Below are 15,412 nucleotides of genomic sequence, written 5' to 3' on the forward strand. Positions count from 1 at the left end.
TGTGTCTCGGGCCATGTGTTAGTTAGGGTTTCTATTGCTGTGATAAAACACCATGACAAGAAGCGACTTGGGAAGGAATGGGCTTATTTCAGTTTACAGCTCTCAGGTCACAGTCCATCACTGGGGAAAGTCAGGACAGGAACCTGGAGGAGGAGCTGATGCAGAGGCCATGGAGGGGGGCCGCTCACTGGCTTGGTCCCCATGCCTTGCTCAGACTGCTTTCTTAGATCATGCAGGGCCACCAGCCCAGGGGTAGCCCCACCCACGATGGGCTGGGCCTTCCCACGTCAATCATGAAGAAAATGCATCACAGGTCTAGAGGCCAAGTTGGTGGGGGCATTTTCTCAATTGATGTTCTCTCTTCCCTAATGACCCGATGTCAAGTTGACATAAAAACTCACCAGGACAGGCTCTGAGCTTCCGTTTGGTCCTGGGCTTCTCTTTGTGTTGCCCTTCCTGTTGGGTAGATAATGCCCAGCTTCGAACACTGTCCTCTTTCCCAGCAAACCCTGCTTGCCTCCGTCTGCCCCTTGCATTGCCTTTTGACCTGGGGCATCTTGCCATTTCTTCCGTTTTTCATGTCAATAACCTTTATTTTTCATATTGCGAACATTTCCAGATACCACTGTGGGAAATTCAGAAAATATAGATTAATACAAATAAAAATCACCAAACACCTCACCCTGAGACCTAATCACTGTCAGTATTTTTCTGTTTTTCAAGTCCTTTAACACATACATACATTTGTGGATTTCATGCTGTAAAATATTTTTTCTTGCTTTTCCACTTAATGGTATATAATGAACATTCCTTGACTGGCACTAAAGATTTGAAAACATACTTTTAAATATCTGTCTACTGTTTTCCATCCCAGACTTTTTTTTTAAAAGGCCTTTGCATAATTTTTGAAAACACTGGTCCTGTTGTGTCTGTGTCCGTGTCTAAGGCAGGGAGCTAGGCAGGCACCAAATGAAAGCAGTGGCCACGGGGTAGGCTATGTTTTGTTTGGGGGCAGGGAAGGGAAGATGAGACGTGGAAGTAGGACCTTGGTCTCATCCTGTAGCCCATGGCCTGCCATGACCCTGTTGGCGTCCCCACGTTTGAATTGGTCTGATATAATGCAGGGATATCCCTGCCTCCACCTCATGAGTGCCAGTATCACACACATCTGACTTGGGCAAGTTTTACACAATGATGGAGCAAATAAGCTTTATACTTTAGTCTTGTGTGTGTGTGTGTGTGTGTGTGTGTGTGTGTGTGTGTGTGTCTGTGTCTGTGTGTTATGCCTATTCATGTGTATGTGGAGGCCTGAGATCAACATTAAGCATTCTTCTTATGTCTCCATCCAATTTTTTAAAAATTTATTTTATTTTTAAGTGTGTTGTGTGTGTGCATGTGCATATTCATGAGTATGTGTGTAAAATGTGTAAGTACTGATACCCACTGATGTCAAATCCTCCAGAGCCACAATTATAGGCAGTTGTGAGCTACCCGACTTGGAGGCTAGAAACTGGACTTGGGTTCTCTGCAACAGCAGCAAGTACTCTGAACTGCGGAACCATCTCTCTAGACCCCCATCTAATTTTTGGAGATGAGGCCTTTCCCTGAACCTGGAGCCTGCTGATTTGGCCAGCCACGCTGGTCAATGAGCCCCCAAGGACTCTGCCTAGGCCTGGGGTTACAGGCATGCACCACTGAGCCCAGCTTTCCCCAAGGAATGAGGAATGATGAACCTAGGTCCTCATGCTTGTTCAGTAAACACTGCACCCCACAGAGCCATTGCCCTGGCCCCCCCAGTAGTCATCTCGAAACACCCCCACACATGCTAATAACTTCTCGTTTGTTTCCTATAAAATGAGGCTCTGGATGGAGGAAAGTGTTTGAAATATTTTGTGTACAATGATGTGCATCACAGCATTACTTTTCAAACTAGAAATCATAGAAATGTCTACGGTTGGGCAGGAAGATGAAGTAAGAGTTGATAGATCTGCTCCAGGCTGTTACGTAGCTATTAAAAGTTATGTTCAGGAAGTATCTGTCATAATGCTGAGTGTGTCTGTGTCATATTTATAGAGAGCAACAAGATACAGAGTAGGGATGGGATCAGACGGAGTTGTAATTCAGTTGTTTTTCTTCTGTCTACTTTTCTACTGTAAGCCTGGGTTAAACCCCCCGCCCCCCGCCCCGTGTCTCTTTGTTTTTTGCTTTTGTGTGGATGTTGTTTTGGGTTTTTTTTTTTTTTTTTTTTTTTGGTTTTTTTGAGACTGGCTGTCCTGGAACTAGTTCTATAGAGTAGGCTGACCTCGAACTCAGAGATCTACCTGCCTCTGCCTCCTGAGTGCTGAGCACTTGGCATGTGCACTTCTTCTATATTAAATATAAACAGGTGCATGGATAGCCATCAACCTTATTTTTTTAAATTATCTATAAAAATGCCACAATCTTCTCTGTGTTGCTATAACAAAATGTCTGAAGTGGATACTCAAAAAAAAAAAAAATCAATATGGCTCACAGCTGTGGACTCCAAGAGTGTTACACTCCACTCCACATTGCTGAACCACACCTGGTGGAGGAACAGGAAGGCGAAGTGGATGTGGAGTGAGGCAGGAATCTGAGCCCACTCTAAAATAATCCTCCTTCTTAGCAGCCAGTTCCATCCAGTGTGACCCAACCCCCTCCAACAAGACCCTCGTTAATCCTTTCCCAGAGTCATGCCCCAGAGATCTGGTCACCTCTCCTTGGCCCCCGGCTCAGGGGTGCCACACCTCACAGTTCTGTTACACTGGGGACAAGCCACATCCAAACCGTAGCCAGAGATGTATGCTGAAGGGAGACGTTGAGGTCACCGAACTGAGCCCAGAGGAAGGAGAACCCAGAAGTGCGAGGAGAGAGGGGATGACACTGACGTCCAGTGAGCTGTCTGCAAAGTGTACGGAACTGCAAGAGGAGCCTCTAAAGAAAAAAGAAAAACCACTGAGGATGGACAGTCCATCGGAACATGGCAGTCTCATTCTAAAAGGAGCAGCCAGGCCTTTGGTTCCCACTTTGTTTGCTGGGCTCTGTCTTCTCTAGGAAAGTCTGTGTTTGGTGAAAAGCCAGCCAGGCTGGGGAGGCCCTGGGGTGGGAAGATCTGCGGGGTAGTGGGCAAGGGGAGTGTTCTACCATGAATTCTACTCTGTTGGGAAATAGAATTCCACGTGACAGACATTTGAGTGAAGTGGTATCAACCTTTGGCAAGATTTCCTAATGCATGCGTCCTCTCTCCCTCCCTCCCTCCCTCCCTCCCTCCCTCCCTCCTTCCCTCCCTCCCTCCTTCCTTCCTTCCTTCCCTCCCTCCCTCCCTCCTTCCTTCCCTCCCTCCTTCCTTCCTTCCCTCCCTCCCTCCCTCCCTCCCTCTCTCCCTTCCTTCCTTCCTTTCCTTCCTTCCTTCCATTCATGTAAATGACGTGACAGGTTTCTGAACCATTTGAGAGTATTTTGCAGACACAATGATCCTAAACACTTACTGTGTATTTTCAGCAAGATCAGCACCTTCCAAAGGAAGGAACCCCTTAGAACCAGAAGTTACTACCGCCATGGTGCTCTCTGATCCTGAGGTTCAGATCTGTCGGTTGTCTCAATAACATCCTTCACCTCAGTAGTGATAGCCATTGCCGGTTGCATTTTGCTCCAGGAGTAGCAGGTTCCGACTAATGTGGTCTCCTTCCTTGTGGATGTTTTTTGATCTTTCTTTCTCTCCCTGTTGGGTATCCCTACATTTGGGCTGGTCTGCTGTGTCCTTAGGGTTTGTTCAGGTCAGGCATTTTAGGGGCAGAAATATCTCTGAGGGGTTGCTGTGTCTCATGTGTCGTATAAGATGGTGGGTGGCAGCCACTTCTGACCACTAATAGTTTTTTTTTCAGTATGTAAATTGTTAACATCTTTATTGAGACATAATCCTGTGTTGTAAAGACCGCCTTTTAAAAAGTGTATTGTGGGGCTGGGGAGGGTCATGGGGAAAGTGCATTTGCATTTGCAAGCAAGGGAGCCTGAGCACAGATTGCTAGTTGTGACATGTGTCTGTAGTCAGCACTTAGTAAGAGGGAGGCAGAAGGGTCCCTGGGGCTTGTTGGCCAGCCAGCCTAGCCAAGCTGGTGAGCCCAGTTAAGTGACCCCGGCTCAGAGAACACTGTGGGATGACACTCAGTGTTGACCTCTGACCTCCACATGCACATTTCAGCTCCATTGGCAGTCTCCCCATCCCACCCCCCTAGCCTCTAGCAACGAGCACTCCACTTCATCACCCAGGTTTCCTTCTGGACATCGCTCTTAGTTAGAATCACACACTAAGTGGCATTTTTGTGCCTGGCTTCTTTTCCTTAATGTAGGGCTTCAAGCCTCGTCCGTATTGCTGCGTTTCTTCCTTTTTATGGCTACTCAATGTCCTTTTGAATGGATACACCACAGCTCGGGAATCATTTACCAGTCAATGGGCATTTGGTTTATTTCCACTCTTTTGGCTATTTGAAATAGTGCTGCCCTGAGCATTTGTGCTCAAGTTTCTGTGTGGATGTATGTGTTCTGATTTCATTCTGTTGCTATGATAACCACAGCAACTTGGGGAGGAAAGAGTTTATTTGGCTTACACTTCCGGGTCACAGCCCATCAGTGAAGGAAATCAGGCAGGAACTGAAGCAGAAGCCGTAGAGGAATGCTGCTCACTGGTTCACTCCTTGGTATCATGCTCAACCAGCTTTATTATCCCGCCCAGGCCCACTTGCCTAGGGATGGTGCTGCCCACAGTGGGCTGGGCTTTCCCACATCAATGAAGATCATGCTCACAGACATGGCCACACCCAGGCTGAGCTGAGCAATCTGTCAATTGCGACTCCCTCAGTAGACTTCAGCTGTGTCCAGTTGACAGCTTACCCCAACTAGGACATTCATTACGTATTAATTTTGGTTGTGTGTCAGGGGCCCCTCATGATGACTCCTGGATTCAGTAGGAAGTCTTGCTGCTGGACTCAGTGCGTGGTCTTGTTCACAGCTGTGGTTTATTAGCAAGGGACACGTAGCAAAGTTAACCAAGGAGCAAATGCAGGGGCAGCAGTCTGGGGGGTGGGACTACGACCAGGTGCAGGTTTCTAGAGTCCCTCCCAGTGAAGCTGCGTAGGCTGCACCTGCAGCCTGAGACTGTGACTATGTAGGGGGCTGTCACATGCACGCTCATTAGAGGCTGCTCATGTCAGCACCTCTGCCTAACATGTACTGAAATCCTGAGCCCCAGGCAGAAAAGCAGGTGCTCTGTGTCAGGGTGTTTGTATGGTCTCGGTTCAGCGGGTCTCTCTATCAGTCAAGCCAGTGGTGGAACGCTCAAGAAATTCACCTGCCCAGAGGCTGGCTGAAGCCCAATCTTGGAAGCAGGCCTCTCTGAGGATGAATGTCTTGGGCCTCCTGGGCTGACTCCCTTTTTGTACAGCCATTTTACCCATGATCAGAATGACTGGGCCAAATGCTAACTCTCTTGTCTGAGTTTTTATTGTCAGTCCAACCAAGAGTCACCTAGAGATGGTGTCTCAATGGTGGGCTTGCCTACATCAGTTTGGCCTGTGGTCATGTCTGTGGGGATTCTTTGATTGTTGATGGATGTGGGAGGGCCCAGCCCACTGTGGGCAGCACCATTCCTAGGCAGAGGTGGGCCTGGATTGTATAAGAAAGCTGGCCGAGCTGGAACCAAAGTGAGCGGGTGAACCAGTAACGCCATGTCTCGTGGGTTCTACTCCAGATTCCTGCCTCAACCTCCCTCAATGATAGACTGTGATCTGGACTGGAAGACAAACAAACCCTTTCCTCCCCAGGCTGCTTTTGGTCTCAGTGTTTATCACAACAGAAAAAGAAACTAGACCACTCCACATGGGAACTCCTCCTGCTGACCTCCCAGGGCTGCTGTGCCATCTCCATACCCGCCCGGCATTGATGGGGCCTTCCGTTTCCCCGCATCCCTGCCAGTGATTTGACTTCATCTTTCTGCATATAGCCATCCTAATGGGACTAACGGGACTCTAAGTTAGTGATTTGTAAGCATTTAGAACAAAAAGGAATGATCAGAGGCGGCCAAAATGAGTTCTCCAAGAACAATCCTGCCAGCCTAAACCCCTTATTTTCCTTGAAAAAAAAGTGTTTGCTCTGTGCTGGCTGTATGAGGGCCAAGGTCTGTATTTCAGCCTTTCACAGGCTTCTCACACAAAAGTGGAGAGATGGGTTTTTGCTGACAGCTTGGTGAGCTCTTGGCTAGTGTTGGTGAGTGGTGCTAGATCCAAGAGTAAGGCCTCTGATGATTCCTCCTCCTCAGCCCAGCCATTTCCACTTAGGCCCCAAATCTGGGTTGCACACAGATGTCAGCCCATCTCGTCCAAGTCTGTCCATTGCTCAAAGCAGGCAGACATCGAGCGGCATTCAGATCTGGTCCACAAAGTTCTGGATAGCGTGGGATGGCAGACAGAGCCTGGTGACACGGGAGTCACCGGGGACAAAGGGCAGACCCACAGCTGCAGGATGGCCGAGGCAGGTTGATACTGTTTCTGCTCTTTGCCCAAATGAGGTGATTAAGTCACGTACCCCAGAAACATGTAGTGTGGGAAGGTGTGTGGTCACAGAGGGTGCCTTGGCCGAGCATGCAGTATTCAGAGGTTAGTGATGAGCTACCTGTTGACAGAGCGGGGCTGTTTAGCTAGGGTGACGTGAGAGTTGGGTCCCCAAAGTGAATGTGTGTGGTGTGGAAGATGTTTCTTCCCTCTGGACACTAGGGGAGAATAGATTTGATGGGTTCAAGGAGGACTTGGGACATTCTGCAGTTAATGGGCCTTCCCAGTAAGGTGAGTCCCCCCCCCCCCCCCCCCCGCATCATTAGGGGTATCCATATCCAAGGAGAGATAACTTATGTTCTACTTAGGAACTCGGGAGAGACAGGAGGGAGCTTGAGTGACCTCTAAGGTCTTTAGGGCCTTAGGTTCACATTGCTACCTTTCATGCCTTTGGACAAGTCTCTTCATGTGCCCCTTGTATCCCTATGTGTCTGTCTAAGCATTTGGGGCCCAGTAGGTGCCTCTGAAGACTGTCTTTGAGCAGGCTGGGTCTCATCTGTGTCAGGGAGTCCACAAAGGCCTCCTGGCCACGGCTTAGCTGCAAGGCCCGTTTTCCTATTTGCTATTCATTCATTGCTTCAGCAGGGATTTAACAAGCTTCTCCCATGTGTCAGTGGTGGATGTGCAGCACGAATAGGGGGTGGGAACTAAACTGAAGGCAGCAGGGAAAATATGCCTGACCCCGGACACTCAGGTACCTGTTTAGTTGGTTGTTTTTTTTTTTTTGGTTTTTCGAGGCAGGGTTTCTCTGTGTAGCTTTGCGCCTTTCCTGGAACTCACTCGGTAGCCCAGGCTGGCCTTGAACTCACAGAGATCCGACTGGCTCTGCCTCCTGAGTGCTGGGATTAAAGGCATGCGCCACCACCGCCCGGCTTAGTTGGTTGGTTTTTGAGGCAGGGTCTCATGCAGCCCAGGCTGGCCTCTAACATACCACATAACCGAGATGATCTTAAACCGGAGCATGGGCTGACTCAGGCAGGGCTGGCGCTGAAGACCCTCTGCACAGGCATCCTTCAGCCGGGCCCTGAAGGAAGATGAGCAGCTGGCAGGGGGAGAGGGTGGGGCTGGGAGAACATCGCCTCCATAGCACAGCTCTCAAACTGCAGCCCACGCCCGGGCCTAGCAGGTACTTGCTAAGTGTGTGCACGCCCATCTGATACCCAAGCATCTGGGCCCGAGGGGCAGTGCGTGTGCACATGAGGGTTTGCACACAGAGGCAGCTGCAATGCCTTCCAGGTCCAGCCCCAGATGGCACGGGGGTCATTTGTGCCTTTGGCTACCTCTGTCGTCCCCCACCGATGTGGCTGGCTGTGAGAACAGACAGGCCGCAGCCCAGAGGAGACAGCTCTGGGTAGACGCCTGTGATCCCCAATAACTCATCCTGAGCACTCACTTATTTCTAAGTAGGGGTAGGTTCAGGGTGGGGTGTGGCAGCCTGCACACCTCTGCTCCAACCTTTCTGTGTGGTTTATGTTCTGAAATCTTGTTACTGCCTACCCCCCTGCCAACTGTGATGGCGGGGGCGGGGGGGGGGGTTCATAGGAGAGAGGGAGGGAGGACTCTATTCTCTCTCCGCATGCATACCCAGCAATTATTCCCTGCTATTGCCAATTCGAGATAAGTAGAAAATAACAGAGGAATGGAGGCAGGCCTCCAGGCCTGTGCCGAGTTCTTGTCATGCACTACCATGACATTGGCATGGGCCGAGGCAGCTGGGAGCCCCACATGGTATGTATGATGGGGCCTGCTGCTCTGGAGAGACACTCGTGTTCCAGTCTGGCTAGCTGTGCATCCCCAGTCACTCTCCATCTAGGAACCTCAGTTTCGCCATTTGTCTCCTGGGAACATGGTTCTAGAGTGTCCTGCCATTCAGAGTCCAGGCCACACTGCCGTGAGGTCGCTCCCCTGTGGATTTTGGTCACAGCAGCAATATTGCCAGAAGAGACGGCTTCTAAGTCTGGGGGCCAGGAACAGGGCTGAGCACGGGGAATGTAGCAGGGCCTGCTGCAGAGTCAGGTGCAGCAGCAGGAAACGGGGCAGAGTAAACCAAGGCAACACTGAGAAATGGAAACCAACACGTGCAGGTTGGAGGGATTTGGATGTGGCTGAGTTAGCAGAGTGCTCGCCTAACATGCAGGAGGCCCTGGTTCCATCCCCAGAACTACGTGAGAGGTGGGGACAGGAGGACCATGAGTTTAAGATTATCTTTGGCAGTGTAGTACCTCAGAGGCCAGCCTGGGCTACATGAAACCCTGCCTCAAAAAACAAGCAAACATACACATATAATATAGATCAAATATCTTTAATTAAAAAAAAAAATGAAAGCCAGATGTGGTGACACACACCTTTAGTCCCAGCATTTGGGAGGCAAAGGCAGGTGAATCTCTGTGTGTTCAAGGCCAGCCTGATCTATACAGCAGGTTTGAGGCCAGACAGAGCCAAACAGTGAGACTCTGTCTCAAAATAAGTATGTAAGTAAATAAATACGAACAGACAAAAACCCAACCAAGGGAGGGGCTGGAGAAGTGGGTCAGCTGTTAAGAGCATTTGCTGCTCTTCCAGAAGACCTGGGTTCAGTCCCCAACACTTACATGGCAGCTGTAACTCCAGTCACCACCTGTAGCTCATTCCAGGGGATCTGTCACCCTCTGTAGCCTCTGCAGGCACCAGGCATGTACTTGTTACATGTACATACATGTGCATAGGTGCAGGCAAAACACCCATAAAAAATAAAAATAAATAGACTTTTAAAGAAATCCAAAAGTGATCCAAAGTCTGAAATTTTGGGGGAGACAGCATGACTTCACTTCCACACCCAACTTCATGTAACAGGTCACCTTCAAACCACAGGTGCAGTGAAAGTACTGTGAAGTGTGGTCCTAATTAGTGTTATCAATAAAAACCAGGAATCAGATATTGGAGAAATAACCTGAAAGATCAGAGCAGAGCAGCAGCCACTAGTGACCTACCTCTCTGTATCCTCAGACTGAATGGGCACCGAGATCCTGTCTCCACCCACCTTATGTTCCTGTCTCCACGTCCTGATTGTGCTGGGATCAAAGGCGTGAGCCTCCCAGGTGCTGGGATCAAAGGCGTGAGCCTCCCAAGTGCTGGGATTAAAGGTGTGAGCCACCACCACCTGGCCTCTATGGTTAACTAGTGGCTAACTCCATCCTCTGATCTCCAGATTTTGTTGTGTCAGAACACAACCAAATATCACACCTGTGTAAAATTATGTTCAGGCTATGTGCCTAAGATATATAGGAGAAGCACAAATTTCCTGTTTAGACTTGGGTCCCTCTCCAAGATATTTCATTATGTATATACAGATATTTGAAATACTGAGAAAAAAAAATCCGAAATCCAGAATGCTCTGGTTCCAAGCATTTGGAAGCTCATGTGTGTGATACAGGTGGTCCTCTGTGTGGCCCGGGGATCAGCCACAGCATGTGTGAACTGTTAAAGGCAAGTCCATGCCTTGCCCCAGACCTGCTAAGTCAGAAGCTTGGGGACCAGCCTCGCTGGTCTGGGCTCACTGCTTCTGGCTAGCTTTTGAGGACTGAGGGATAAAGTGGGAAGCAGGAAGGGCTGGGAGAGTCATACAGGGCCTCTGAAGGCCTGGGCGGAAGGACAGCTGGTGTTCGTCAACCCCTGCCATTGGAGGCAGGCATTTCCGCTTCCTTCTTCCGTTGTTGAACCCTTCTAAGACTGTGGCTGAGCAGGCATCACCCTGTCTTGTTAAAGCAGACTTTGCACAAAGAGTAGCATCCCGGCCAGGGGGGTGGTGGCAGAGGCGGGGTTAGAACTCAAGCCCCCAGTCTGTCTACTGCACCCATTGCTTCCCCAGCTACCTGCACCTCCTGCAAATCCTGCTTTGTGCTCCATTCCTCTGTCACCCTGGAGCTCTGTCCCCACCCCCCTCAGCCCTCCTCCTGCACCCTGCCATGCAGAAGTGAAAGGGCACGGTGTGAAAGCCAGTGAGGGAGACTCTGGGAATGAGGAAGCAGGGTGGGCACAGATTGTCACTGGGGGCCGTTTGGGCAGGTCACCCCACTTCTGACCCAGCTCTTATGTGTATATAGATGGTGATTCACAAAACTTTGTCAGGAGGAGGGTGGGGGAGGGAGGGGAGAGATCATTCTGTTAAATTGAGACAGGCGCTCACCCTGTAAGTAAATGAGTTCTTTCTCTTCCCTTAGACCAGGGCAGGGCAGGGAAGGCTACATAGAAGAGGTAGCCTTCATTTTTTTCCTTTGCAGTACTGGGGATCCAAAGAAGGACCTCATACAAGATGGGCAGGCCCCTCTCACTGAGCCACACTCCCTGCCTAGAAGGTGGTTTAGGTTCTTTCTTGGAAACCTCTGGGTGATCTTTGGTATGTGGAGAGACTGGAGGGGAATGAAATCAGGCTGAGACCTTGGCAGAGGGTGTGGTGGGCACCATTGGCCACCAGCATCGTCTCACCGGGGTCTGGTCCCCTGCTCTTTCCCGCAGATGATGCGGTTTTCGTGGCAGAATTACCGCCGGTATGCGATGGGCAAGAATGAGCTCCGGCCCCTCACAAAGGACGGCTACGAGGGCAGCATGTTTGGTGAGTCGACACAGACCCCGGGGGCGCTGAGTGCAGCTTCGCTTTGGTCTGCCCTTTTCTGGGCTCGCCAAGCTTTTCTGGACTCGGAGGACTCCCGTGTGATAGACCCCAGACCCAGGGTACTATCTTCTCGAGTGGGCGCCCCAAGAACCCAGACTCCGGTCTAGTTGATGCAATAGCAAGAGGTTTATTAGTGGCTGTACAGTTGGGCAAACTCTGCTCCAAAGAGCAAGAGTCGCATCTTACTGCAGCCCCATGGGGGCTTTTAAAGGAAAAACCCACAAAAGCCATAAGATTACAATTCCCATACAATTTCGTTTCACAAGATCATGGTCTGACCACAGAGTGGGTACAGTCACGTCCGCATGTACATTCTTCCTGAAACCTCAAGGGGGGTATCAGGGCGGGAGTGGAGTTTACACAAAGGTCACAGTGGTCCTTCCTGGAACACTTGCAACTATCCCAGTCACAGTAGAGCACATCTCTTAACAGAAATCTTTTTACATTGTTACATTGTTACAGGGGTGATTGAGTAATGATTGAGTCAGGTGGCCCTTGGAACTAGTTTTCTTTTTAGTTCCTTATTTCCTGGGACTTGGGGGTGTAAGCCTGAAGGGTTAGGGTCTTTTAGGTGCTTCTGTCCATTCGTACAACCCTGCATCCGAGCAGTGGAGCTTGGGAAGGTGAGGATGGAGAGGGACAGGGTTTGGTGACGTGAACACGGAAGACTGGGTAAATATACTTTACTGGAGGGTGGTGGTGAGATGACTTTGTCCCCACAGAGAGCAAACATGTGTATATGAAGAGACTAGGTTTGGCCGCCTTTAGATAAAATTCTGGGGTGTCATTCCTATTGCCTGGTGACAGCAGATGGGCCGCATGCCCTTGTGTTTCTCCTGCAGCCCTCTGGCTGTGCCCGCTCCCTGCTGCAGCGTCCTCTGGACCCAGAGCCCCTTTGTACATCTCCTAACGTCTGCAAGCCCAGCCTCCTAGTTCAGATGTCACTCTAGAGAGAAGATGCTCTGGACAGCCTGGCCATCTTCCTTTAGGGAAGGATGCTGTGCTGGACCAGAGAAGGGTGGCACCATACTTTCTAATCCTCACTCCCGAGGAATACAGGTTGCTAGAGTTGGATCCAGAGAAGCAGGCCTGAGCTGGAAATCCCCAGAGAAATCTGAAGGGTAGCTGGATACCAGAGGCCGGGGCCTGAGTGTGTGGACCTCCCTGTGTCAGGGTTGGTGTTTAGGAGACGTGACTGGGACCCACAGCCTCCTCCCACAGTCAGTGCTGGAGGTTCTCTGCCCATCCAGATGAGTCACCTCTGCAGCAGGAGTAAGGGATATGGATTTGAACGGCCTTACGCATTTGTGAGTGGAGGAGGAAAGAGGATCCAAAAATTACAAAGTGGGCAAAATAAAAGAGCAGATTAAAGTTGATCTGTCTTGTAAATGTAGCCATTGTTGACATCTTTGTTCATGTCCTTCCAATTTTCCCTCCTGTGCATTTACCCTTGTATGTACAGTTTTGACTCTGTGGGAGGGACTTAGGGTAAAGTGTAAGTATTTCTGTAAATGATAAAGAGTGTGCTTTGGTTGCTTTTCTCCTTTCTGTGGCCAAACATCTGACAAAAGTCAACTTAATGAAGAGTGAGTTTGTGTGGCTCACAGTTTAAGGGCGCACAGTCCATCGTGGTGGAGAAGGCATGGGGGTCGGGCAGGAGTGAGGTGGCAGCTGTCATTGTTTCCACAGTAAGGAAGCAGAGAGGGGTCAGTTTGGTGCTCAGCTTTTCAATTCAATCTGTGCCTTGAGCCTCACCCAGAGGTGGGCCCCTGAGCCTCACCCAGAGGTAGGCCCCTGAGCCTCACACAGAGGTGGGCCCCTGAGCCTCACACAGAGGTGGGTCCCTGAGCCTCACACAGAGGTGGGTCTCTTTGTGATTTTAAATCCAGTCAAGTTGACAATGAAGATTAACTGTCGCAGAATTTTGTATTAATTTTTTTTTTTTAATATTTGAGCCCGGCGTAGTGGTGTTTACTTTTAACCCTAGCACTTGGGAGACAGAGGTAGGCAGATCTCTATGAGTTTGAGGCCGGTCTTGACTACATGGTGAGTTCTAGGACAGCCAGGGCTATGTAGAGAGACCCTGTCTCAAAAAAACAAAGCAATAGTAGTGATAATAATAAATGTTTGAGATGATTCTCACTGTGTTGCCCAGTCTGATGTTGAACTCCTGGTCTCAAACAGTCCTCCTGCCTCAACTTCCTGAGTGGCTGGGACGGCAGTCTGCCCAGCTTATATGAAACGACTTTAGTGGTTTAATTTGTCCCCGTCTTCTCCGTAAAGAGGAGCCGGTGTTGGCGGTGGGGTGTTGGTGTTTGAAGCCGCAGTGTAGACGCAGCTATTGCTCAGGTTTACAGGAAGCAGTACTAGGAGGGACGGGGCTGGGTCCTGCCCACTTGCTGTGGTTCCCAGGGCTCAGGATGGATGGATGGATGGATTGATTGATTGATTTATGTTTTTTTGATTATGTTTTAGGGTTTCTCTGTGTAGCCCTGGCTGTCCTAGAACTCACTCTGTAGACCAGGCTGGCCTCCAACTCATAGAGACCCACGAGTGCTGGCATTAAAGGCATGCGCTGCCGCCACCACCACCTGGTTCTGAGCCTAGGATTTAAATCACAGCCCTCCAGAACTTTATCAAGTGAGGGAGAACACTGGGCTCCCGGAAGGATGGCAAGAACAGATCCCTTGGGTTAGAAGACACGGGTGCAAATCCTCCCTCTGTCCTTAGCTATGTGACTGTGTGTCCAAGTCCCTTAACTTCTCTGGGCTGCCGATGGTACAGCTTTTGGCCTGGGGCTTCTGTGAGGATATCTGTGGAAGCGTGTGTGAGTAACCGAAGGACCATGCGTTGGGAATGAGAGCGGCAATTGACCCAGGAAGCCTGGGATGAGTTCTGAGGTCCCTTGGATGTTCTGACTCCTAGGTGGGGGCCCTAGGAACCCATTGCCTGGTCCCTAGAACACTCCTGGCAGCAGGTATGCTCCCCAGGGTGCCCTGGTGGCCTGGGGAAGGGAGAGGTGTGGGGCCAGCAGACAGGAAGGAAGGCAGCTTTGATTCATTTACTCTTTCAAGTTCCACACTGTTGGGTGCTGGGCCTGGGGTCATCTGCCTGGAATTCAAGGGGTGTGGGACGCAGTGAAATCTTCACCAACCCACCTAGGCTCACACTAGCTCCCCTTTCCTGGCACTCTCGGGGGCCTGTCCAGGGACTTCAGAAAGGGACAGGCAGAGGTGACCATTTGACAATGCTGTAAATAGTCCTTATCGACTTGACATTCTGGATTCCGACAGACCTAGGTTCAAACTCAGGCTTCCCTGCTTTCTTGTTGCATGATCTTGGGCTAGTATTGTCCCCTGTAGCTGTTTCTGGGAGCTGGAGCCACTGGTGGTACTGAAACACAGCCTGGCCTGCCTGTCTCAGTGTCCCTGTCAATGGTGACAGTTCTCAGAATTCAAAGTCCACAAGAGCTCACCCAGAAGACAAGGCTCCATTCCCAGAGCCAGGGAGAGGATCCCAGAGGTAGGAGCAGTTGCTCTGGCCTGAATTCAGCACTGTACCACACTCCTGCTTCTTTCCTGGACCCAGCAGGGGCTGTTGGGTGGCCTCTGCCATTACCAGTGACCTCAAGTAGGCTGAGCCCTATAGACACAGGATGCCCTGGGGTAGGCAGGAATGGGCAGACCTGGAGACTCACAGGGAGACCCTGCCCAGCACCCCCTGTGGGCAGTGCTCAGATGGGATGGGTTCCCACAGCCCAGTCCCAGGGACTGCATCGGGTGTCTGCACGTGGGGAAGGTCCTGAGATCACACCAGTGCTTCCCTTTGCTAAGATCTACAGGAGCTGTGGTGACAATGGTTACTGTCTGAGCCTGGTCTCTCTGTGTGGCCCCTCACCATGCCAACCATCCCACGCTGCCCCATCCTTCCTCAAAGCTATTCTTACTCTGAGGGCAGATCCTCTTGCTGAAGGCCAGTTTTTGTGAACTGGGCATTCCACTGTCTCAGTAGCTTGTTCTCCTCCACATCCGGCTCAGCAGGCCCCATCGGAAGACACTCCCAAGGCCACCAGAGAAGACAGCCCACTCTTGGCGTGTCGCTCAGGCCAGACCTCATGCCTTTCTCTTCCTCCAGAAGT

At 50.5% G+C, this 15,412-nt stretch overlaps 1 protein-coding gene across 2 annotated transcripts in view; it reads left to right on the forward strand.

Moving 5' to 3' along the window:
* Positions 1–15,412, forward strand: part of Man1c1 (mannosidase alpha class 1C member 1) — a 149,835-nt gene that overhangs the window by 53,833 nt on the left and 80,590 nt on the right. The window contains exon 2 of one of the 2 annotated variants that reach the window (XM_052718255.1): positions 11,118–11,214. The exons of the other annotated variant lie outside the window; for it this stretch is intronic. Coding sequence (XP_052574215.1) covers positions 11,118–11,214 — 97 coding nt within the window. The remainder of the gene's footprint in view (positions 1–11,117; positions 11,215–15,412) is intronic. 2 annotated transcript variants of the gene reach the window in all.

Source organism: Peromyscus californicus, unplaced genomic scaffold, assembly GCF_007827085.1.
Source record: "Peromyscus californicus insignis strain IS unplaced genomic scaffold, ASM782708v3 Scaffold_5__1_contigs__length_169319896, whole genome shotgun sequence".
In the NCBI taxonomy this organism is placed as follows: domain Eukaryota; kingdom Metazoa; phylum Chordata; class Mammalia; order Rodentia; family Cricetidae; genus Peromyscus; species Peromyscus californicus.